The 25,081-nt window shown below is 40.5% G+C and overlaps 1 protein-coding gene across 4 annotated transcripts in view; it reads left to right on the top strand.

Annotated features, from left to right (window-relative positions):
- SYT9 (synaptotagmin 9) overlaps window positions 1–24,050 on the top strand; it is a 109,547-nt gene extending 85,497 nt beyond the window's left edge. The window contains exons 4-7 of one of the 4 annotated variants that reach the window (XM_073347692.1): window positions 14,786–14,906; window positions 16,244–16,415; window positions 17,189–17,318; window positions 23,367–24,050. In XM_073347692.1, the coding sequence (XP_073203793.1) occupies window positions 14,786–14,906; window positions 16,244–16,415; window positions 17,189–17,318; window positions 23,367–23,441 (498 nt within the window). In that variant the 3' untranslated portion in view covers window positions 23,442–24,050. Of the gene's footprint in view, window positions 1–14,785; window positions 14,907–16,243; window positions 16,416–17,188; window positions 17,319–17,863 lie in introns of those variants that run through there. The other 3 variants (XM_073347693.1, XM_073347691.1, XM_073347694.1) reach the window with 3 other exon arrangements.
- The last annotated feature ends 1,031 nt before the right edge of the window (window positions 24,051–25,081 follow it).

The raw sequence follows: 25,081 nt of genomic DNA, 5'->3' as shown, positions 1-25,081 counted from the left end.
GTAATTAGAAACTGGATCAATAAACACTGAGTCTGTCCATGTCATATCATCTCCATACTCAAATGCTCATGCTCCCTCGGGTGACTCGTTCATTTCCAAGAACGAGTCACACATCAGAGGTGCTTGCTATTCTGTACTGCATTTGTTTTGGAGTACCAGGATGCTCCATGCCGTTTCAAAACATGCATTGTGCTGAACCATGTATTTTGTGATGTCTGTCACACAAGAAACTTCCATGTCTAGCATTTTATTAGAAGGTACTACCTTTTTATTACCCAGAGGGTAATAATTGCTGTCTGTACTACAGCCAAACCAATGGATAAAACACTAGGAAATCAATCCTGTCCTCTCATATCAGTTTTAATATTGGCTTCTTTGCATGGATGCACAAGCATGCCAGCTGAATTGACAGTATCTGTCAATATCTGTCAGGGATGGTCTAGATAATACTTAGCTCTGCCAAGAGTGGAGGGGACTGGACTAGATGACTTCCTAAGGTCCCTTTCAGTCCAACGATTCCAAGATTCTATGTTGCCTATAGCAAATTCAGGTGAAGGTCCTATAGTTCAAACTATTTATTAACAGAGGGTTATGGCTATGCTAATGAACCATGTGAGAAAAATGTGGTCACATAATTAAAGACTGTGTCATAATCCATATACACAACTGCCTTAAGATTTGGCAATCAAGTTTGAAAAAGTCAGTCCATAATCTTCGATGCCTTAGAGCACTTACGTTTCTCTTGGAAATAGATTCTGGGCAATATAAGATCTTAACAGCTAGGAGAAAAAGTAAGGTGTTCTATTTCCAAGAGAAACATTATAAGTGCTCTAAGGCATCGAAGATTATGGACTGACTTTTTCAAACTTGATTGCCAAATCTTAAGGCAGTTGTGTGTATGGATTATGACACAGTCTTTAATTACGTGACCACATTTTTCTCACATGGTTCATTAGCATAGCCATAACCCTCTGTTAATAAATAGTTTGAACTATAAGACCTTCAGCTGAATACAAAACAGTTCTACTACTTGAGCTAAAGGTAACAGGTGTTGGCTGTTATGCTTTAAGTAGAGTAGGCCCTAAAGGCAGATGCAACATAGTATTTGCCTGTGGATTAAACAACTCTTTGGTGAAACAGCAGTGGAATGCTGGGTGTCAGGAACCCTGGGCATGCTTGTTCTGAAAGACAATGTGGCCAAGGGAATAAGACTCTGGTTGTATTCCTATTCCCAGAAGGAATATAAGCCCTCCCTTGGTACATGCTTGTCTACGCACACAAGTCATATAGATTTCACTATACCAGTGTAGTCAAAGCAGTACAACCTCCTGGTAATATCAATATAAAGGTGCCTTATATTGGTATGGCTACTCCTGTATGGCAAAAGGAATAAGCTACGATGGTATAAGATACCTTTTAACTGATAAAACTGCATCCACACTAAGGGGGGAAATTGTACCAGTACAACTATTTCAGCATACACACACAAATCAAAGCCCTAACCAAAGTAGTTAGAACAATATACCAACCGTATGTAGAGAATGCTTGATAAGCATTGTGAACTATAGAAATATTAGAAGCAGCTTGTGGAATAGGTGAGTCTAGATTAGAACATGTGGTGTCCCACCTCACAGCACAGTGCACCTTCCCTGAGGCCTTAAACACTATCAGAGAAGGAAGGCTGACTTCAGTCTCTTCCCATTCTGCATATCCACTCTACCCAGACATGAATGATTTCATAGGAGGGGGCAGTTGATCTACAGGGACCCCTGATCCTCAATGCTATTTCCATTTTGTCAAAAAACCTCCTACTCCTATGTAATTTACAGATTTCTGAGCACAAATCTGACTCAACACAGCCCCAAGGGAATCAGAAATGGAGCCATTAAGGAGTACATTTGTCACAGCTCTCTTTATGGTCACACGTTTCACTGTTTGTAATGCTGAACTATACTCATCTTAGAGCCAGTACGAAGACAGTTGACATAGTACTAGGGGATGACTCAGTCTGAAGGCTAACATCCAACAAAATTAATAATTTTAATGTGTGAAAAAACAGATTAACTAACAAGGTATTAGAATTACCAGTGAAATTCAACATTTAAAGATGGGTGCTCACTACACTAGCTTTACGTAAGGAAATCAGGAAAACATTTCTGGGTAAATCAGAATCATCTGAAATAAACTGCCAGTGGTCAAGTCATTTGCATAGCTTCTAAACTGATTCTGATGGTAGATCAAATGTTGGCTGTAAAAATGGAGTGTGAAATGGTGGTGGGGATGTAGATAAGATTTCTTAACCCTTGACCCATAGCAAAAATTAATGTTTTCCTTGTATTTGCAAAACGGAATTTTTTGTCCTTGCCTGAAAACTGTATCTCTGCAAAGAGCTCCACAAATCTGGAATAACGTAAGACTAGAAATGCCACCAGTCAGAATGGTGAAGGTTTTAGTGCTCAGTTCCCAGCAACCCTTGCCAGAGTTCTCCAGCCAGCAGTTACCCTAGCAAACAGATGTATTTAACCTAGAAAATCTAAATTCCACAGGTGGGCTAGCAAAGCAGAGGAGACCTTTTCAGAACTACCTTTCAGAAAAGGAACTTCGGGCTCCCCAACTCTGGAGTAATTGGCTGGATCTAGCTAGCAGTGCTTATCGACAAACATGGGCAGGATAAACAACATAGCTAGACCATTGGATAACTTCATTCCAAACATCTAGCTCTGTCCTGGCACTGTACAAATAAGTATGTAGCTATTTTTGCAATAACTGATGCAGAACTATTTTCAAGTAGGAATCCAAAATTAACTCATATGTCAGCTATTTCAAAATAAATGTTTGCCCATTGTGAAGTGCCATACAAATACATTCATTGATCAAACCAAAAGAGTTATTTTATTGAGTAATTTTTAACAACAAGAATATAAAACAATGCCCTGAAAGTATACCATTTATACAGCCATCTTTTGTTTTGCATACATAGTAATATAGAAGTACCCACGTCATACTGAAAACAATCTTCACTCAAAATCCTACCAGTTAAGTTTGTTAATTCTAAGCTGAAAATGCAGTTCATTTCTAGACAGTTACAGCACACATTGGGTGCTGGTACATGGCACAAAGCCCTAAGGCTCAGCGATATTAAACCAACCCAAGATATGCAATAATCCTCTAGACCAGGGGTGGCCAACCTCTGGCTCCGGAGCCGCATGCGGCTCTTCAGAGGTTAATATGCGGCTCCTTGCATAGGCGCTGATTTTGAGGCTGGAGCTACAGATGCTAACTTTCCAATATGTTGTGGGGTGCTCGCTGCTCAACCCCCTGCTCTGCCCAGGTCCTGCCACCACTCCAGCCCTTCCCCCAACCTTGCCATGCCCTCGCTCCTCCCCCCTCCCCACCAGAGCCTCCTGTGCACTGCAAAACAGCTGATTGCGGCGGGCAGGAGGCGTGGGGAGGGAGGGGGAGGCACTGATTGGCGGGGCTGCTGGTGGGCAGGAGGCGCTGGAGGGGGGTAGCGGATGGAGGGCTGCTGACGTATTACTGTGGCTCTCTGGCAAAGTTCATTGGTAAATTCTGGCTCCTTCTCAGGCTCAGGTTGGCCACTCCTGCTCTAGACATTCTCTGCATTTTTTGGTTCAGTATAAGAGAATCGTCTCATAAGCAGTCAGGGCTTGAAAACCTCAAAGCAAATTTAACATATCTGGGACTGAGATAGAAACAGCACTCTCACATGATAAGATATAACACCCCGCAGTAAAAATAAATAGCAGTTCGCTCAGTGGGAATGGGAAAGAGATTATGAGGCTTACTACACCAGAAATTTACTATCTTTTGAGATTTCAATAGCAAGATTAATAATTTAATCTTTCCCAGATAATCAGTGCTCTGAAATATTTTAACTCCAGGGTCACCAAAATAAAAGTGCTTGATGAGACTGGGAAGATTGGTGAGCACATTTGTGCGCTGAGATTCCATGGGATCTCATAGCTAAATCAGGATTAGCATGAATCTGTACTTAAGGAGGAGAAGACTGAAGAACATCTAGGATGTAGACTGGTAATCATTATGTACCTTCAGAAATAGTACTGAATCAGTGTTGCAGAACAGCGCTATGCTACTGGAGGAGCCATCTTTCAGGTGACAGAAAACAGATTTTAACCACTTGTGATTATTAAAGATGTCAGGGTTCTTTCACTAGAATTTGCATATTATAACCATGTTTTCCTGGCCAAATTCCAAGCAGTTACATTCTGCCTACCTTAATTGACTCTGTTGGTTCAAGTAGTTATTGTACTAGTCTTCAATCCATGTGCTAAACTGTAATGTATTGTTACTGTGTGCTACTAAAAGAGACAACATCAATATTTTTAAAAATAACCTTTTCTGCATGGAATTTTTACCACCATTATTACAAACAACTTCTAAAATTACTAGAACTGAAAAAGATCAGAGAAAAGAAACGCTATGTTCTCTTTATTTTCAGTTTGCTTACTTTGTGCATTTAACAGCATTTTATGTTGAGTTCCAATGAGTCAGTTTACTTCTTTCTCCCCTATAACCACAGTTCATATTCCACCTGTTTATGTCAGTCTTTCACACAGCAAGAAGGGAGAGAAAACATTTGTGTATATTTACATATACATATGTACATATAAATATTTACATATTTACATATACTGGCAAGCTGTCTCAGAGGCAGAAGTAGTACTTGAAACTATGACTAGCTGTTTTTTTTTTTTAAATGACTAGATTTCAAATTCTTGTTTCACTTTAAGCTTGAAAAGATCACGAGAGTTGTGGGTGACTTGTGCGCGCACACACACATTAGTCCATTCTAAGGCTTAATAAACATTTGTAAAACTGCTCCGAGATCTTCACACGAAAAAGATTCTATAGAAAATGCACAGTTTTGTTGTAATTACCACCATTTAGCATCAAATTATTTTTGGAATCCTCTCACAGTAATAAGAAAGTCTATCATGTAACTGTGCATGAGGTTTCCTGCATGGCAAGAACTTGGGATGAGGAGTGTATTTTTTACTACAGCAGTCTGAAAAATACCGCACCACAAGGTAAAAATGCTGATTTTTTTGCTGTTTTTTGTCAACATTAAATATATATATATATATCATTGAAATTTCACAATTTTGAAAAAATCTTAACTAGCTCTATTTGTTCCTGAGGCTGTTTGATTCAAAATATATAATTTTATAGTTTAAGAGCTCTTTTCAAATGTGAGGAAGTTTACAAAGCTTGAAGATAAATGTTTTATAGGATAATTTCCTGAAGTACACTCAGGGTAGTTTCTTAATCTCTTCTCCTGCAGTTCTTCTCAACAGTGCTCCTACTTCAGCATATTTGTAATCTAAAAACCTTAAAAATTCTTTGTTCTTAGAATTGAGAGCTATTTGCAGACAATCATTTATTCTTTAAATTTACCCCCTTTGTTCTTTTCATGAACCACTCACAAACAATGGATCATTCATAATTTAACGTTCTATTTTCATTTTAAGGTTTATTCATTGATTGTTTACTTCGTCTGTATCCTTTACTATTTGTGATGTGTGTTCAGCCACTTGGTACCATGTGGTAAGTCACATGGTATCTGAGAGATATTGCAGCCACATGCAATATATTTGGGGACTATTGTGTTAACTTTATGAATGTTATATTTATCATTGTGGGCCAGGTATTGTGTTCTACTCCACAGGGGAGAGTTACCACAGCTCCTCCAAAAACTAAAACCAGTGGGGGGTAATTAGTGCAGTCTCTGGGGACATAAACAGCTCTGAGAAGTATCAACCCGTGGCCTGGGTTACATATGCTGGTGCAGGCCGTGTTCCAAGAGATGCAGGAGACAAAGAAAGAACTTGGGCTATAAAGGGCCAGAGGGAACAGCACAGGGGACTTTGGTTTGATTCAGTAAATGGACTTGACCTTTAGTCCAAATGAGGGCCAAACCCACCAGAAGAGTTTGGAGGACTTGAACCTGCCAGGATCCCCATAGGACTGATGGGTGACTTCTGGTACATCTGATGCATTTAGACCTTTTGCGAGGTTCTCTCTGTAGCTTTTGTCCTTAAATAAATGTACTCTGCTTTGGAAGAGCTGTGTGATCACTTGCAAGCTATGGCATTCCCTAGTCATAGCTCTCAGAGGACAAGCAAAGCAGAGAGGCTGGACATCAGTCAGAATCTACTTTGGATAATCATAGGGCAACTGCAGACAGCTGCAGCCTAAAACCCTGGTCTGGACAGAGAAGGACCTGGAGTGCTGCCCAGAGGCAGGTGACAGCTAGAGGCCTGAGATGGCATTCCTTGATCAGACCATATAGGGGGGTCAACAATGCAGTTACCCTGAATCTGCGACAGTATCGTTTCTTGATTTGATTATTGTTTCAATCATGATTGCTGTATAAAGAAATTTAAAGGTGAACTCTTCTGGCCTGAAGCCTCCAGAGAACATATTCTCATGAGGATTTCACTTTCTGTGAATGTTCTTGTGAGCGAAGATGCTCTTACAAATGTTTGTAGAAAACAAATCTAAAAGGTAATGAATACCACTGAAACATATTCATTGTTTTTATTTATCGAGTTCTATCTACTGTGACTTCCGTTTACCACAAAAGGAAAATATATTTAATTTAATAACTTAGTTACAGAAATCAGCTTTTGTCCACTAGAACTAATGATCCATTATTAATATCTATGCCAACTGTAAATAGAGCATACTGAATTGGAAAGTATGTCTTTTCTGGGAAGTTCTCAAATTCAAAACCACTTCACAGTATCTCATTGAGATGATATTTTCTTCTGGCTAGGAATTGCTGAAAGGTTTTGAAGTTTTGAAAGCATCAGGCAGGCTAATAAGTTTAGAGAAAATAGGGGAATTGAGGGTGGTGGGATTTTTGTTGTTGTTAACAATAAACCAGTGACAGTAACAAAACAATGAATTATATAGCCAATAAGTAGAACACAAGGGATGAATACAGAATGACACTGCTATGATTGAAAGAATATAGGAAATCCTATCTGCAACTAAAACAAACAAGTAAAGGGGCTTCTTTGTGGTGTTTAAGGCCAAATTACATGCTTCATTAGTGTGCCAGATTTTCCTAATAGCTCATGAGCAATTTGATAGGGATGATCCCTCCTTTGGAATTTTCCTCAATTTTTTTGGTTCATGGGGACAAGTTCTTGAAGAATACAGACACAAAAAGGTGCCACTAACTACTGTAAATAGACCATAGAATTCTCGGCCCCCCCGTCACCCCCAAAGAGTTACATAGTTTGCATCACAAGAGGGAAAACTGTACAGCTCAGAATCCCTATGGAGCTGGGAAACTTCCCGCCAATCTCTTGAAACATTTCCCCCAGAATCAGAAGAGGCAGCAGTACAGTACTTATGTACCATTCAGGGAAAATTTCTCAGTGAGAAAGTAATCATGTCCAGTATTCATCAGTGAAATCGGATAGAGCAGATATGCCTCACCCAGAGCTGAATGCAGATTTTAGCAAAGGAGTATTTCCTCTGAGTGTGGTGACACCACTTATAGTCCTCAGGGCTTCTTAAGCATCACCTTGTCAAACACCACTTTGATCTTCCAGCAGTTCAAATGAGTCAGTGACACACAGTGTGGCAGCAGTCTATTTCCACACTGGGAACTATTTAGAGACATTAAACAGGGTGAGTCACCCCAGACATCTTGCACTAGTGTCACACCCTTTAATTGTTTGCTTCGCAGTCACCACAAACAACTTATCCACAGTGTTCACTTCTACTGCCAAGAAGTGAAGACATCTGGACTGCTGCTATCAATGGGAGTGTTTAATGAAAAGAGTAAGGAGGATTCCATTAGTAGAAGATCCTAGAGTGCTACCTAGAATGTGTCTTCATTAGTTCTTCTATGTCAACTTTTTATTTCTGAACATAAGAACGTCCATACTGGGTCAGACCAGAGGTCCACCTAGCCCAGTATCCTGTCTTCTGACAGTGGCCAATGCCAATCATCCAGTGATCCATCCCCTGTCGCCCATTCCCAGCTTCTGGCAAACAGAGGCTAGGGACACCATCCCTGCTCATCTTGGCTAATAGCCATTGATGGACCTATCATCCATGAACTTATACAGTTCTTTTTAAACCCTGTTATGGTCTTGGCCTTCATAACATCCTTTGGCAAGGAGTTCCACAGGTTGACTGTGCGTTGTGCAAAAAAAACTTCCTTTTGTTTGTTTTAAACTGCTGCCTAATCATTTCATTTGGTACCCCCTAGTTCTTATGTTATGAGAAGTAGTAAATAACACTTCCTTATTTACTTTCTCCACACCAGTCATGATTTTATAGACCTCTAACATATCCCCCTAGTCATCTCTTTTCCAAGCTGAAAAGTTCCAGTCTTATTAATCTCTCCTCATATGGCAACCATTCCATGCCCCATCATTTTTGTTGCCCTTTTCTGAAGCTTTTCCAATTCCAATACAGGAACTCCTCACTTAATGTTAAAGTCACTCATGCGACTTTATGCGAAACAATGTTAAGCAAATCCAATTTCCCTATAAGAATTAATGTAAATGGCGGGGGGGGGAGGGGTTAGGTTCCAAGGAAATTTTTTTTGCCAGTTAATAGTGTACACAGCAATGAATGATTGTAAAGCTTGGTTGAGATGGTGGAGTAAGAGGGTGTGTGCATGAGTGAGACAGAAAGAGAGAGATGTGCATTGCCCCTTTAAATATGCTGACATCACTTCAAGTATGTTGCCCTTTTAAGCAGATCAGCCAGTTCAGACAGGAAGCAACAGCTTCCTGCAAGCTCCCTACCCCCGACCCCGCCGTTCTGTCCCTGAGCCCTGTGACTGTCCCCTCCTCCACTTTGTGGAGAGGGGGTATGAAGCGGGGGGGGGGGTAGGAACAGGGGAACATCCTGACATCAGCATCCCGCTCCCCCAGCAAGCAGGAAACTCCCAGGAGCAGCTCCAAGGCAGAGGGCAGGGCAGGAGCAACACGGCAGTGAGGGAAGGGCCACCTGAACTACTGCTGGGCAGCTACCGAGCCACATACCTTACAGGGAATTTAGGGAAGCTGATAGGGGAAGGGGGGCTGCTGGTCCCCCCTGCTTCTAATCCCTAGGGTGGGGGGAGGGCTGCTCTTCCAGAGAACCCTGCAAGCAGTGGACAAAGCAGGCGGCTGCCAAATGACATAAGGGCGCATCGTGCATCTTTAAACAAGCACGTTCCCTAATTGATCAGCAACATAACAAGGAAACAACGTTAACCAGGACAACTTTAAGTGAGGAGTTCCTGTATATCTTTTTTGAGATGAGGCGACCACAGCTGCACGCAGTATTCAAGAGGTGGGCATACCATGGATTTACGTAGAGGCAACATGATATTTTCTGTCATCTTATCTTTCCCTTTCCTAATGATGCCCAACATTCTGTTTGCTTTTTTGACTGCTGCTGCACATGTTTTAAGAGAACTATCCACAAGGACTCTAAGATCTCCTTCTTGAGTGGTAACAGCCAATTTCGACCCCATCATTTTATACGGATAGTTGGGATTATGTTTTCCAATGTGCATTACTTTGCATTTATCAACATTGAATTTCATCTGCCATTTTGTTGCCCAGTCCCCCTGTTCTGAGAGATCCTTTTGTAGCTCTTCACAGTCTGCCTGGGACTTAATTATCTTGAGCAATTTCGTATCATCTGCAAATTTTGCCACCTCACTGTTTACCCCTTTTTCCAGATCATTTATTAATATATTGAATAGAACTGGGCCCAGTACAGACCCCTTGGGGACACCACTATTTACCTCTCTCCATTCTGAACACTGACCAGTTATTCCTACCCTTTGTTTCCTATCTTTTAACCAGTTACCAATCCATGAGAAGACCTTCCCGCTTATCCCAGGACTGCTTACTTTACTTAAGAGTCTTTGGTGAGGGAGCCGTCAAAGGCTTTCTGAAAAGCTAAGTACACTATATCCACTGGATCCTCCATGTCCACATGCTTGTTAACCCCCTCAAAGAATTTTAGTAGATTGGTGAGGCATGATTTCTCTTTACAAAAACTATGTTGACTGTTTCCCAACAAATTATGTTCATCTCTGTGTCTGACAATTTTGTTCTTTACTATAGTTTCTATCAGCTCGCTTGGTACTAAAGTCAGGCCTGTAATTGCTGGGATCAGCTCTGGAGCCCTTTTTTAAAACTTGGCATCACAATAACTATCCTCCAGTCATTTGGTACAGAAGCTGATTTAAATGATAGGTTACAGATTACAGTTAGTAGTTCTGCAATTTCTCATTTGAGTTCCTTCAGAACTCTTGGGTGAATACCATCTGGTCCTGGTGACTTATTACTGTTTAGTTTATCAATTTGTTCCAAAACCTCCTCTAATGACACCTCAATCTGGGGCAGTTCCTCAGATTTGTCACCTAAAAAGAATGGCTCAGGTTTGGGAATCTCTTTCACATCCTCAGCCATGAAGATCGATGCAAAGAATTTATTTAGTTTCTCCGCAATGGTGTTATCGTCCTTGAGTGCTCCTTTAGCATCTTGATTGTCCAGTGGCCCCACTGGTTGTTTAGCAGGTTTCCTGCTTCTGGTGTACTTAAAAAAAAAAAATCCTATTACTTTTTGACTCTTTGGCTAGCTGTTCTTCAAATTCTTTTTTGGCCTTCCTAATTATATTTAATTTGCCAGAGTTTATGCTCCTTTCTATTTTCCTCACTAGGATTTAACTTCCACTTTTTAAAAGATGACTTTCTGTCTCTCACTGCTTCTTTTACTTTGTTGTTTAGCCATGGTGGTACATTTTTGGTTCTCTTACTATGTTTTTTAATTTGGGGTATACATTTAAGCTCAGCTTCTATTCTGGTGTCTTTAAAAAGTTTCCATCCAGCTGGCAGGGATTTCGCTTTTGGCACTGTACCTTTTAATTTCTGTTTAACTAACCTCCTCATTTTTGTGTAGTCCCCCTTTCTGAAATTAAATGCTATAGTGTTGGACCACTGTGGTGTTTTCCCCGCCACAGGGATGTTAAATTTAATTATTTTATAGTCACTATTACCAAGCAGTCCAGCTATCGTCACCTCTTGGACCACATCCTGTGCTCCACTTAGGACTAAATCAAGAATTGCCTCTCCTGTTGCAGGTTACAGGACTAGCTGCTCCAAGAAGCGGTTATTTAAGGTGTCAAGAAACTTTATCTCTGCATCCCATTCTGGGGTGACATGTTCCCATTCAATATGGGGGTAGTTGAAATCCTCCATTATTATTGAGTTTTTTATTTTAATAGCCTCTCTAATCTACCTGAGCATTTCACAGTCACGATCACCATCCTGGTTAGGTGGTCAGTAATATATCCCTGCTGCTATAGTCTTATTATTAGAGCATAGAATTACTATCCATAGAGATTCTATGGTACAATTTGGTTCATTTAAGATTTTTACTTCATTTGATTCTATGCTTTCTTTTGTGTATAGTGCCACTCCCCCACCAGCACGACTGGTTCTGTCCTTCTGATATATTTTGTACCCTGGTATTACTGTGACCCATTAATTATCCTCACTCCAACAAGTTTCTGTGATGCCTATTATATCAACATCCTCATTTAATATGAGGCACTCTAATTCACCCATCTTATTATTTAGACTTCTAGTATTGATGTATATAAGCCCTTGAAAAACTTGTCACTTTTTAGCTGTCTGCCATTACATGATGTAATTGAATGGGACTTTTTTTTTTCCTTTGACTGTTTCTCATCAGATCCTACCTGTATTTTACCATCTTCCACTCTCTCCTCCTTATTAGGACCCAGAGAATCTCCATTAATAGATCCTCCCCTAAGAGATGGTGCTGTCCAAACCACGTGCTCCTCTGCACCTGTTGGCTTTCCCCCCCAGCCCTTAGTTTAAAAACTGCTCTATGACCTTTTTAATTTGAAAGGTCAGCTATAACCAGTTAAAGGGCTAAGAAGCTAAGGGGGAAGACAGGGTCACAGCAAAAAGAAAAAAAAAAAAGAAAGGGACAGTATAAGTAGTGGATAGGACATTGGACTGGAATTCAGGAGACCTGAACTGCCACGTATAACCTTGGGCAGGTCCTTTCACATCTTGTTCCATTCCCATTCTTTGTCCTGTTTGTCAGTCAGGGATGGTCTCTTACCATATACCTACATACTGCCTTGCACAATGAGACCCTGATCTTGCTTGAAGCTTAGGTGTTACTGTAACAATTATATCACAATAAGGGGAAAAACAACGGGTTTGGAATATTACGAGACACTGAACCTGCACTACCTCAGCTGATTAAACACATACACTGTTAACAGAAAAAGGTATGTATAAATAGAAAGGTTTCACAGTAGCAGCCGTGTTAGTCTGTATCCACAAAAAGAAAAGAAGGACTTGTGGCATCTCAGAGACTAACAAATTTATTTGAGCATAAGCTTTCATGAGCTGTAGCTCACGAAAGCTTTTGCTCAAATAAATTTGTTAGTCTCTAAGGTGCCACAAGTCCTCCTTTTCTTTTTATAAATAGAAAAGTTTCCTTTGAAAATCCAAAAGGAAGAAGTGTGTAACCTATGAAGAGAAAGATCTCTAGGGCTGCTTAATTAGGAGACATTATTAACCAAAGAAAATCACCCCGCCAGATAGTCACAGTTATCTATCAAAAATATAAATAGAGTTTTCTTCATCCATAAACAAGGTTTCTCATCTGCTTACATTAATATCAAAACTGTAAAATGGACAAAAAGCATCTCCAGACTCACTCAAATTATTATTTAAGCTCAGTACCAATATGAACACAAGAACAAATGGATATAAACTGGCCACAAGGAAAATTAGACTAGAAATTGGACGAAGGTTTTTAACCATCAGAGGAGTGAAGTTTTGGAACAGCCTTCCAAGGGAAGCAGTGGGGGCAAAAGATCTATCTGGCTTTAAGATTAAACTCGATAAGTTTATGGAGGAGATGGTATGATGGAATAACATGGTTTTGGTAATTAAATATTAATGGTAAATAGGCCCAATGGCCTGTGATGGGCTATTAGATGGGGTGTGATCCGAGTTACCCAGGAAAGAATTTTTTGGCTGATGAATCTTGCCCATATGCTCAGGGTTTAGCTGATCGCCATATTTGGGGTCGGGAAGGAATTTTCCTCCAGGGCAGATTGGAAGAGGCCCTGGAGGTTTTTCGCCTTCCTCTGTAGCATGGGGCATGGGTCACTTGCTGGAGGATTCTCTGCTCCTTGAAGTCTTTAAACTACGATTTGAGGACTTCAATAGCACAGATATAGGTGTGAGGTTTTTTGTTTTTTTTTGTAGGAGTGGTGGGTGAAATTCTGTGGCCTGCGTTCTGCAGGAGGTCAGACTAGATGATCATAATGGTCCCTTCTGACCTAAATATCTATGTATCTATGTATCAAAAACTTGGTAGAATGGAAGTAATAAATAAAATGTTGAGTCCTTTCTGAAATACTTCATAGATACTGCTCCAGCTACAAAACAAATATTTATCTGCTGGTGTCAATAAATATTTATTAATTCATGCTCAACTGTATTTTTTTCAGAAAAACAGTGAGCATTTTCCCCACTCTGTCTTGTGGGAAAACTGCCTTAAATCCAAACTACTACAAAGAATTAAAAAGTAAATCCCTGCTTTTCTCCCAAAAATCTATTCCCCACCCCCCACAGATTACAAAATTCACCTATCACAACTCCAACATCTTATTATCACAAATAATGGTCATCTAAATTAATATGTTGTCAATTAATGAATGCCCCCCTCAACAACAACAACAACAAAAAAACAACTGCAGGAAAGAACTATCACTCAGCCATCTCTTCCCACTCCTTAAGGCAAAAGCTGAGTAAACAGATGTGCCTTACAACTTGCTCTAATGCATCATCCCTACTGGACGGCTTCTAATGCTGGCAGATTCGTCCAAAGTGGATGAAGCTGGCAGATTCGTCCAAAGTGGCTAGATAAAAAAAAAATAAAAATCTACCAACATTTTTCCTTTGTGATCAGGTGAAAAAAATTGTGTTTGTTCCCTAATATCTACATCTGGGATCCGGTGGACTTCCTCCTCAGCTACCTTTCTGAACCCCGGATGGTACCCAGTGACTTGAAACAGAAAAGGGATGCAGTCACTGCACCAGCTAAGGAGGAGGGAGGGCTGCAGGGGGAGAGCTGCTCCTGCACACCAGGGAGAGAAAAGTTCTCATTCCGCTTTTGGCGGAAAGGGAGAGTTGCACTCCCTCCTGCTCCAGGTTACTTTACCCCTGATGGTGCTCCCTCCACCGACCTTCCCTACTGCAATGTTTGGCCTGACAAATCCTGGGCAGTTGTATGAAACCTCATCCTACCTTGTCAATTTGCGGTTTCTCCCATGAACCCCGTTATGGTAAATTCCCTGCAAATAGGGAGGCTGAGGCACAAAGAGCTCCAGAGACTTGTCTAGTCAGTAGTAGAACAAAGATCTCCAGGTACCTACCACTGTTCTTACTACTAGGACATGGCTCCTCTCTCACTACTGACTGCTACAAAATTGTAATGATGTTTACAGCTCATGGGACTCAGAACTCTGCCTACAAACTCAGCAGCTTGGGCAAACCTCTGCATACAGTGCATACTTTTCCTGCCACGTGCTCTGCAAGGGAGAATTAAGTTCTCTGGAATAACCAGCGCTCCTAAATACACATACTCTATCATTCGTTTCTAGGCACAGAGAGGGAGAGAGAGAGAGTTTTATTACTGTTTCACAAACTTGTTTTTTTTTACAGGACAATGTGGATCTTGGTGACTTGATGTTCTCACTCTGCTACCTTCCAACAGCTGGCAGATTAACTATTACCATAATAAAGGCTAGGAATTTAAAGGCAATGGACATAACAGGAGCATCAGGTAGGAATTTCTCTCATGCCCAACATTACAATTTCATCTTCTCCCCCTTGAATTAAAGAAATGGTACAGTGTGTCCAACTCTTCTGATATTTGGTGTTTTTTTAAAGCCCTGGTTTCTGCAGTTATTTGATTATAGGAGATTCTTTCATTAAAAAATAATTTTAGCCATCCTAAATTTTAGGATTTTAGCTAGTTGCAAAGAAAAGCTTAAAAAAATGTGAACTCTAAAGGCTCAAAAACTACACGGCAAATTAAAAGAACCCAAAGTTTATCATCGTAAAGACCTCAATAATTTTGGGGGCCTGGCTTTTGAATACTTGGAGGTGGCCATCCTATGATGGTAACCACAGAATTTAATTTTGCACTGCCTGCTATTTGTTGGGGTATATGTTGGGTACAATACAAACCAACACCGACAATGGAGAGGCTCAACAGCCATTAATGTGATACAAATGATGCTTGGGCCAAGATTATGAAGCTCACTGGTCCATTGTAGCAACCATTTTCAGGGTTGGTATTGAAAACAAAATGAAACCCGTTTGGGATTTTGCTACAAAGGGGTCAGAGATGCCATGTTTCAATCCACTGGCAAAGGGGCGGGGTGGTGGTGGTAATAGTACTGTCAGAAAGGAGCAACAATGAAACAGGTGCCCCACGTAGGACAGTCTTCTACTACACCCACAGCTTTAACCGTACTTCTAAAGAGAACGGTAACTGTACACCACTCAAACTATTATACTTCTAAAGTGTTAACATAACTAGTTCCATATCAGCAAACACTAGCGCTGACCCCATTATCTGATTGTGTCCGGGTTCTACTTGTGCTATAGCTGTAATCAGTTACAAAGACTATCAGGGCTGGCCTTACCATGAGGCGAACTGAGGCAGTCACCTCAGGTGCCAGACTGCCGGGGGGGGGGGGGGGGGGGGCACCACAAAAACCCAGAGTTTCAAAGTTTTGGCCCAAGCAAGGGAGCATGGGAGGTGTCATTTGAGCTCCTCGCCTCGGGTACCAAAATGTTGTGGGCCGGCCCTGCAGACTGTTACTAACATGGGAATCCATATTGTGTCTTAATGGAAATTTTTACATTCTTTGAGAAGACACAATACAAAAACCCAGCTTCCTAAATGAACATCTAATGGTTCATTACAGTCATTCAACCAGGAAGACCTTTTAACTGCCAGCGCGTGTCATTATTGAAGGAGCTCAGATTCTAATGTAGGTAACGGTGAATAAATTATGTATATAGATATAGGCATAAATTAAGCTTACTCCATTTGCTTTCCATCTGTGTCTATTTTTAAATCAACAAAATTGCTTATCATGATTCACCCAGATCCCTACGTGAAGGTTTCTTTAATGTGCGAAGGACGGCGGCTAAAGAAAAGGAAAACATCCACCAAGAGGAATACCCTCAATCCCGTTTACAATGAAGCCATAGTCTTCGATGTCCCTCCGGAAAACATTGACCAAATTAACTTGTCAATAGCAGTTATGGATTATGACCGGTGAGATACCTGTAGCTGCTACTGAATACAAATCTACTATGCAAGATTTTATGAGGCAAGAGATTGTAAAAAGCTGGCACAAGTTGTCATAAAATGTTTTGTGGTGCAGGTCTCAGCAGCAGGCTACAATTCTCTGTACCATCACACAGCATTTACTTCTTAGTTTTTGAGATACAGAATTGCATCCAGAACTTTGTATGCCTAATTTGCATACATATTTACTCAAATTGTAATGATTGCCTATCCCAATGAACAGTCTGCATTCTGAACGGCCATTTGTGCACCATCACATTAATTCCTCAGATTTCTTCTGAAAATGTGGCCCACTATATATTCTATTTGCAAATAATTGCTTTGGAAGAGATGTCCTGCTTGTTCAGATATTCCATTTCACATAGTAGTCTTTACATGTCAGATGCTTTGGGTGGGCTGGAGTCAGAACACGTATAATGTATAGTTATTTTTCTCTTTTGCAAATGTTAATGAATTTTTCTGTTGGTTAAAATTGGAGTGTAGACAAATAAAAGTCCAACTGTCAATTTACTCCGTAGAAAACCAACACACACGGTGTGAACTAATATGATAGAAAAGAGTAAACTATTAGTATATTATCTAGGTTAATGAAAAAGATAGGGATGAAACTCAAATCTGTGTTGTGTAGCTCATCAAGTTTTCCCAGCATCCTAGATCATTATTTGTCATAGAGAATTTAAATGGCATTTGTTCCCAAATGTAAAATTTTAAGAAAAAAATATTATGGCACATTTTCACAGTGTAGGTCACAATGAGGTCATTGGAGTGTGTCAAATAGGCAACGATGCAGAGAGCCTAGGCCGGGACCACTGGAATGAAATGCTTTCGTACCCTCGGAAACCGATTGCTCATTGGCATCCCCTTGCAGAGGTAAGATTTCCATTTCCTGAGTATTTACTTTAATTGTAAAAGCTCTTTAAATGAGAAACTAGAAGATGGATAAAATCTTTGAGAACAAAATAGCAGGATCCACATTTGTAGACTAAACCCAGAAAAGACTAAACTGAAACTCCAGTTTTTAAAGTGAGCCTGACATAGCAGCTCCTCTCAGTTTTAGTGGGATGTAAACTACTTCAAACTTTAAAATATATATATATAAACTTAAAACTCAGGCATTATATATAGGGTGATTTTTATAACATAAAATGTTGAGTTCACTGTATATTGGCTAAACCGTATCCATCTGTCTAGAGCTGTTAAGGAATAATTAACTAAATAGGCTGTTTTACATTTATATATCAGATAAAAATATGACTCTATTTCCATTCCACTGGCATGTCCAAAGGGATGTCTAATTGCACCAAAAATAATAAAATGTCCTTGGATATTAGCAAATGTAAAAATAAGGAACGGCACAATCGAAAAAGCTCTTCAAGTTACGACTGGCTTCCTATGTTTCTTTTGTCTTCATTTAGGGCCCTATTCAGCAGAAATGTTATGCAGGCCTTCTGCACATGGATGGCTGCCGAAGAGGCTTCCTCACCCTTTTAACCTATTCAGCAGAAATTTGGCATTCCTGTTGATCTCTTTCTTAGCCATTTCCTCAGGGGCCATTCCGCAGAGAGTCCAGAGGGTAGAGACATCCTTCTAACCCCTCCCCCTCACTCCCTTCCCTCCCCAGGGAATACTAATCCTGATTCAGGAGACAAAAAAAAAAAAAAATCATAGACACAGCTATATCTTGATTTCTGAAAGTTACCACCATTTAGCTCTAATCTAGGCAAAGGTACTGTTATCCACATACAACAATAATAGTGGTCTCTGCTGTAACCTAGGAATTACTTTTATTGTTACATGTATTGTTTAAATTCAGATGGCAATGCATGTTCACACCCATTTCCAGAGGCTTATGGATAGAAATATGGTAGCCTGTTTAACAACTAGCATGCTAACCCTCAGCGCAGAAGGATGGGAAGGCCTGCCATATTGATATTTCTAGCCAGCAGCCACAATGCCCATTAGTTATCCAAAGATATGATTAGTGGGCAGCCTCTCTATGTGTGTCGTATTGATTAGAATGTAATTGGGGATGCTTACAGTGATATGGCAGTTTTGCTAAGTTATAGGTATCAACCATAGATGGCTTCAGTAGACAGTTGGCAAGTACCAGGAAGCCCTTGTACAATGATAGCAGTATCCTACTGGGACTGCATCTCCTTGACTGATCATGTTTAGTAATGGGTCCCACTGCAGTTCAGTCCGCATGTCTGGGACCTCTGAGTGCCCACAAACTGCTTGAATGAATGGAGTGGAAGACTGCACCTGGAAATAGTCCAAACAAGGTGGTGAAGTTCAGCACACAAAGCTCTGGGCTCACTGAGAAGCTGAAGACATGACCAGGGGCACTTTATCCTTTTCATGACAATGCAAGAGCCAAAATTGTGCTTTGCTCTGATTGAGCTGGGCTTGGAAAACAGAGCACCTTGCTCTTAACTGTAGTCAAACAATGACACGAGTGGCTTGACAGAACACTCATGGAGCATTATAAACCAGCATGACAATGTCTGTTAGCAGAGGTTATGCACGCCCTTACATCAAACCTGTGTTTCCTTTTTTGAGGGCAATGAGCTGCAGAAGTCTTGTTCATAGAAAAGAGAGGGCTGTCAGAATCTAATTGACATCACTATTCTCTCAGCACATGCTCAGTTGAGTCCTTCAGCGGTCATTAATGTGAGTCACTTTACATCTACCTGAGCTACAAAGAAGCATATGTCTGTAATTCCCAAGAATCAAGTGAGGGAGGGTGCCCAAAGCATCCAAGTTGTGCAGAGAAATATTTATACAAACAACGTATAATTTTGGGTCCTGAATCAGGATTAGGCTCAGTGATAGCTGAGCTTTGGAAGCTTCTAGAGCCTCTGTGGCCAGAGCCATAAGACTCTATTTGCTGAATAGGACCCTCAGTTTTCAAACAAATGTTTCAACTATGTGAAGAGTGGTTTGTTTAGATAGTCTAACGGTATCCACGAGTAACAGTAACAGCCAGAAGTTTCGGTGGTACCTACAAATTACTGGTACAGCCACTACTATTGCCCAAATTCAGATGGCAAGCCAAATTCATGCCCATTTCCAGAGATTCATGGAACTGTTTGGTTTTAACAGCAAGCCTGATAGCAACGGAAATCTGCAAGCAGTGTGATTTGCAGCTGGGTGCAGCAACTAGTTTGATTAATATATTCAATATTTTTCAAACAAACGAAAAAAAGAGTGCTCTTCTGGATATTCTTGCAAATACATTTCTTCAAGATTGATTGTCATTATACCTTTATCTTGTGGTCATGCCTTGAGGTCCCAGTAAGGATTGGTGTCCCCCCCTCACTCTGTACAAAAACCCAGGTTAACATGGTTCCTGCCCCAAAGACCTTACACTTTAAGAAATTAAAAAAGGAGCTACTGTCTGTAGGGCAAGAATGAGACAGGTACGGCAACCTTAGTGACACGATGTTCCCTCAGCAAGAAGGAGAATAAGTAGGTTTGTGTTTGTATTTTATGTAGCCTGTAAATCCTCATTGCTCTTTGCAGATCAGTTTTCAACAGCTGCCTCAGTTATATAGGTAACATTGCATAAGACAGATTTGTTCACCTCTGTAAAAAATAGGTGCAGGGCAGAGGTGGCTCTGCCCCATAACACCCTCACAGTTGTCATTTTAAATTAATTGACGAATGGTTAATGCATAGGAGCTTTCTCTATAATTTATACAGGAAATAACTGGAGTACCTTAGATGCCACTGTGTGGTAACTGCTGACAAATGTTGAAAGGTGATCACTGTACTGGGCAGTACCACACTAAGAAATCCACATCCAGGAACAAGAGCCACTGGGATAAAAAGCTACTTTCACTATTTCTTCAATTGTGCATGTAATTAACTGTCTAAAGCCTTTCCAGCATAGTTTAATTTCAAGGATTTAGTAAAAGCCCTAATGTTAAAACATACACATGCAAACTTGTATACATTTGTCAAAGCAAAATACCTGATGCATAGTCAGACTTTCCTTTGTGTCCACATACCATCTTGCATGTTCATTAGGCATTTTGGATTTACAATTGAGCACATGCAAATACAAGTAGGTAGTCTTGAGCACATGCTTACAAGGCTGGCCCAAAATTTGCAAAAAGTGTCAGTCTGTTTCTGTCTTGTTACTTTCAACAAAAGCTGTCTGAGCAGCTCCTTGGTATCAGCAAGACTGTGGCACAGTGACAGTATTCTAGTCTCTCATGCATGAGCCTCATTTCAGGCATCTCCTCTTTATTCAAACAAAAAACTCCCATGGGGGTCAATGAATTTGGTCCTGTAACAAAAACATTTTGATTCCCTGGACAAGTCAGTGCCGGCATCCCTGCTTGGAATGCAAAGCAGACAGGTGTGTACTTACCCACTGCAACTACTATCCCCAGTGTAGTGCCAGGATTGGTAGCTGCAGTGGAAAGGGAAACACCTGTACTGCAGAGAGAGAGAGAGAGAGAGAGAGAGAGAGATTGACTTTCAGGGTAGATATGGAAGTTCTCACACAGCTTCTGCATCTCCAGCATGTTAAAGGGGCACCTTTAGAGACATAAAAGTTATATAGTCAGTATTGCCTGCTCTCATTATTTTATCGCCATTTTCACACTATTTGGTGTTTCACTTACAGCCCCAGCTGCTGGGATCTAGAAAGCTGAGATTCGCATGCAGTCTCATTTGGGGGGGGGAGGTGTTTCTAGCTGGCTCAGTTATGGAGAAAGTGCTTGGAAACTTGACCTGAGTGCACCCTAAAAGGTTCAGAAACCAGAAGGCAAAGAAAAAGAAACCAACATTTATTTATTTTAACTCTCATGATTTTTTGGTGCCCAACTCAGGATGCCTGAACAGTTGGGGGTGGCAGTACTATATAAAAGATGCTCACAGTAGGTTAGCACCATACTGTGAATATTAACATTATTTCTTTTTCATAACTGGTGTGACACCATTTATAATTTCTGTTTACCTCTTGGACCCCCTTGGACAACGAAATCCACTAGATCAGTCAATTTCATGTTCTGGTTCTCCCATTAGCACAATACTATTTTGTTTGGGGTTCCAACTCTGCAGGGCAGCATTATACTGGGTGGAGTACTCCAAAGATCCTGTTTAAATTCTGCCACTGAACTAACAGGAGAGTTGGGGTGACTACCCATGAACCTGACAGTCAACCTCTTTTTGAAACACTGCTCCCAGAGGTAACTTGTCACTAGGGCCCTCTTTTTAAAATTTTGTATATTTACCTTGGAATGGAACAAATTGCTTCAAATGGAAGGTACAGTAATTTCCAAAATACTTCCTCAAGAGAGAAAACTCCCTCCCCAAACACCTTACTGCCACTTCAGATTACACTGTACATTTGTGCAATGCTACTTTATACAGTCAGCATAGTTTTCAGGAACACTTCCATAACATAAATTTGATCACCAAGAGATTATGGGTGCAATCCTGGTCCCACTGAAGTCCATGGGAGTTTTGCACCTATTGCCTCACTTCCTTGGTAGAAGAGAGCATTTTTGTTTAAAGAGGAAATTAAAAGAATAAATATTTCAATCCTTCCAAGACACTCATGTTGTTGCGGACTAGAAGGGAATTTTTGTGGAAGTTCCATGTTAATAAATTGACACAACATCGCTGCTGCACATGAATTTTAAAATTAAAAAAAAAAAAACACCCTCTCTTTTCACTAACTTATAAAGCAAAAAAACCTCTCTGTTATATAGTTTTATAAACTTTTTCCCCTCTTTTCCTAAACAAACCGTAAATGTGGGTCTAAAGTACCTGGCAGTGAATGAGTGCATATAGAACTCCACTGCTGGGGCAGCAGTTGCTTCCAGAGCAGAAATCCAGCATGTGGCTGAGGAGACACACGTGTCTCAAGATGATGGTACCAGTGCATGTGCATTTCAGCATTCTTTCTAGCTGATCCATGGATCAGCTAAGAGCAGTAAACATGAAAAAGGTAATGACAGCCTGTTAGACAAGGGCCTGATCTAACTCCCACTGGAGAAAACAGAGACCCACTGGTTTCAGCAGAAGCTGGATCAATCTCAGAGAGGCATGAAAGGAGAGAGATCCAAAGAATTACAAGACGACTGAGTGGATGAGAGTCACTCCCCATTCAGGGGTGGGTATCACTGAAAAAGGATACATTTCCTTCAGGGGAATTTAGAAGGAGTTTTAAACCTAGGATTATATAGACCCATATTATCACACAAGATATAAACCAAGAGGTACAAGAGAGATATTTCACACCAACACCACTCAGCAGTTTTAAAACATAAGGGGGCCTATTTGCTATAAAAACAAAATTTCTGAAAATGCTCTTAAAAACTTAAAATATCAACTGATTTAAAAAACATAATCAGGATTTTTAATTTTTTGTTTGTTTGTTTGACCCAATTAGAAATACAGTGCAATTTAGTGTATTGTTAAAACATTGTGTGTTTCAACTGGGGGGGAGGGGGGACAGAAGAACTTAAACTAGGCTGAAACCAACAGAATTGTTCTCAATTAAATGTTCTTACCTTCTGTTTAGAACAATTCACTGTAAAATGACGACACCTTAGAATCAAACTATAAAATTACACCTTAGAATCAAATGGGGAAAAATGGCATTATTATAAGGAAAAAAAATGTAGAGTGAGCAATCCATGGTATAGTAGAATTTACTAGAAGCACTTGTGCAGGTGAAAAGGGAAGTAGAACAGGATATGTAACAGATGTTTAAAGCTCTCTCTTTCTGCTGTAATTAATGAAGGTCCTTGCTTGCATCATAATTCTGTTCTGAAGTGAAACTTTACAGCATGTCAACAAAGCTGTGTAAATGTGAGTAATACTGTGTGAATGGAACTGTGACAATTATGGACATTGCTGAATGTCTTCGAGAATTGCATTAAAAGGTGATTTCTAATACAGTGGGTTGGGCAAGGAACTACAGTTGGAAGCACTCCAGGGTCCTGCAATTCTCTGAAAGGACCACCATCTCCATGAAGGCATATGAAATTTATGCTCCAAATTGCAACGATGGACCACATACAGGAAGAATAACATCAGGAACACCCATCTCAGCTGCAAACTAAGCATTAACAGACCTGGCACAGAGAGGAAGAACACAAAAGGGACTGTAAGCATCTGGGATGTTTGTTTGTTTTGTCTGTTTCTTTTAGTTCTTTTTTTCCTTTGGCCAAACTCAGACATCCCTAAAACTGGAATGTTTTAGTCAGTTGCATGCTGGCCAGTCGTCATTTTTTTTTTTTTTAATACTCATCACAAAGGTATGTAAAGGGACATAGTTTTGATATACAGTAACTTTGATTTTACTACACATGAACATTGTATTCTACTTTACTATTTCTTGTTCAATGAGTAGTCCTGGTATGTCTATGTTTCATGTCTAATTTTGGAAAGTAGAGCCACATCTTTATCAGGGCTCATTCAGTTAGGTGGATCTTATCTTTGTTTAGTAGAGATAATGCATGATTCCTTTGCAGTAAGGGTATGAGGGATAAAGTAAATAAATTTAAAATTTCTTAATTTTATAAAAAGTTTATCATTCTTCTAAAACACAAGTAAAATGTACTTTGATTTATTTATATAGAGCTAGTCTATACAAATACTTTTGTTCTTAATAAGACATTGTGCAATTGTTATTTATTCCTATTTTGTATTTATATATTAAAGTTTAAGTGAATGTTTAAAGAACTCACGGGTAATATTTTAGAGATGTTTTAATTCAGTGTTTATCAACAGGAAGCAATGGAAAACCTCTCTAGTACAGTTCTGAACATTCATTTTTAAAACAAAATGGGCATGGAGCTCACCTTGTAGATGAAGTAAAATATCACACAAATAGGGTGTTCAAAGAGGAACATCAGATGGCTACAGAAAGCTTTCTGCAGAGTGAAGCATAATTTCCTCGCAAGTTAAGAGCCTCCTGACTTTGCTATATCCACCATATTTCAGATTTTCATGTAATTTTCAGAGTGGCAAAGTATGATTTTCTTCTTTAAATTAACCAGACCAGTATTCTTCCTGTCAGAGCTTGACAGGCAGCCCAGGGAAACTGGCAGCTGTGCTGAGGTAGAGAGTAGACACACATGGAAAAGTGTGTATAGAAATAAGAAACTGGCATGACTAAGTAAGTTATACCTAGCAGCATCGGCGACATGTAGAGAGGGGACATGCAAGGGCAAGTGCCCCTTCTCCCCCCAGAATTCTGCTTGGCCTGCCAGGGGAGGGGGGAAGAGGGGCTCTGTCCTTCTCACACTGCACCTGCCTCCGGCACGTTCGGCCCCTGTCCCTGGCAGCCGGGCCCAGACGGGGAGTGGAAGGGGCAGGACCAGCTGCTTCTCATGTCGGCTGCTCTGGATTGCTGCTCTGTGTGGCACAGCAGCTGCCTGTGAGAGCCCAGCTGGGGAGGCGGCGGCAGCTTCTGCTCCCTGCCTGGGCCAAGGACAGGAGCCCAAAGAACCAGATGTTCCATTCCCCACAATGAGAGTTCTACACATGCATGACTGGCCCAGCGTTGAACCTGATTAAACAAGAATCCATCGGGCAAGCTCACCGTTAACTCATTTGGAAGATCTGTACCCACCCGCTTCCACTACATTAATGGACTAGTCCCCAGAACG

This window comes from Lepidochelys kempii, chromosome 6 (genome assembly GCF_965140265.1).
Source record: "Lepidochelys kempii isolate rLepKem1 chromosome 6, rLepKem1.hap2, whole genome shotgun sequence".
NCBI classification, from domain to species: Eukaryota; Metazoa; Chordata; order Testudines; family Cheloniidae; genus Lepidochelys; species Lepidochelys kempii.
The sequence above is the reverse complement of the archived record's forward strand: the minus strand, read 5'-3'. Positions and strand labels throughout refer to the sequence as shown.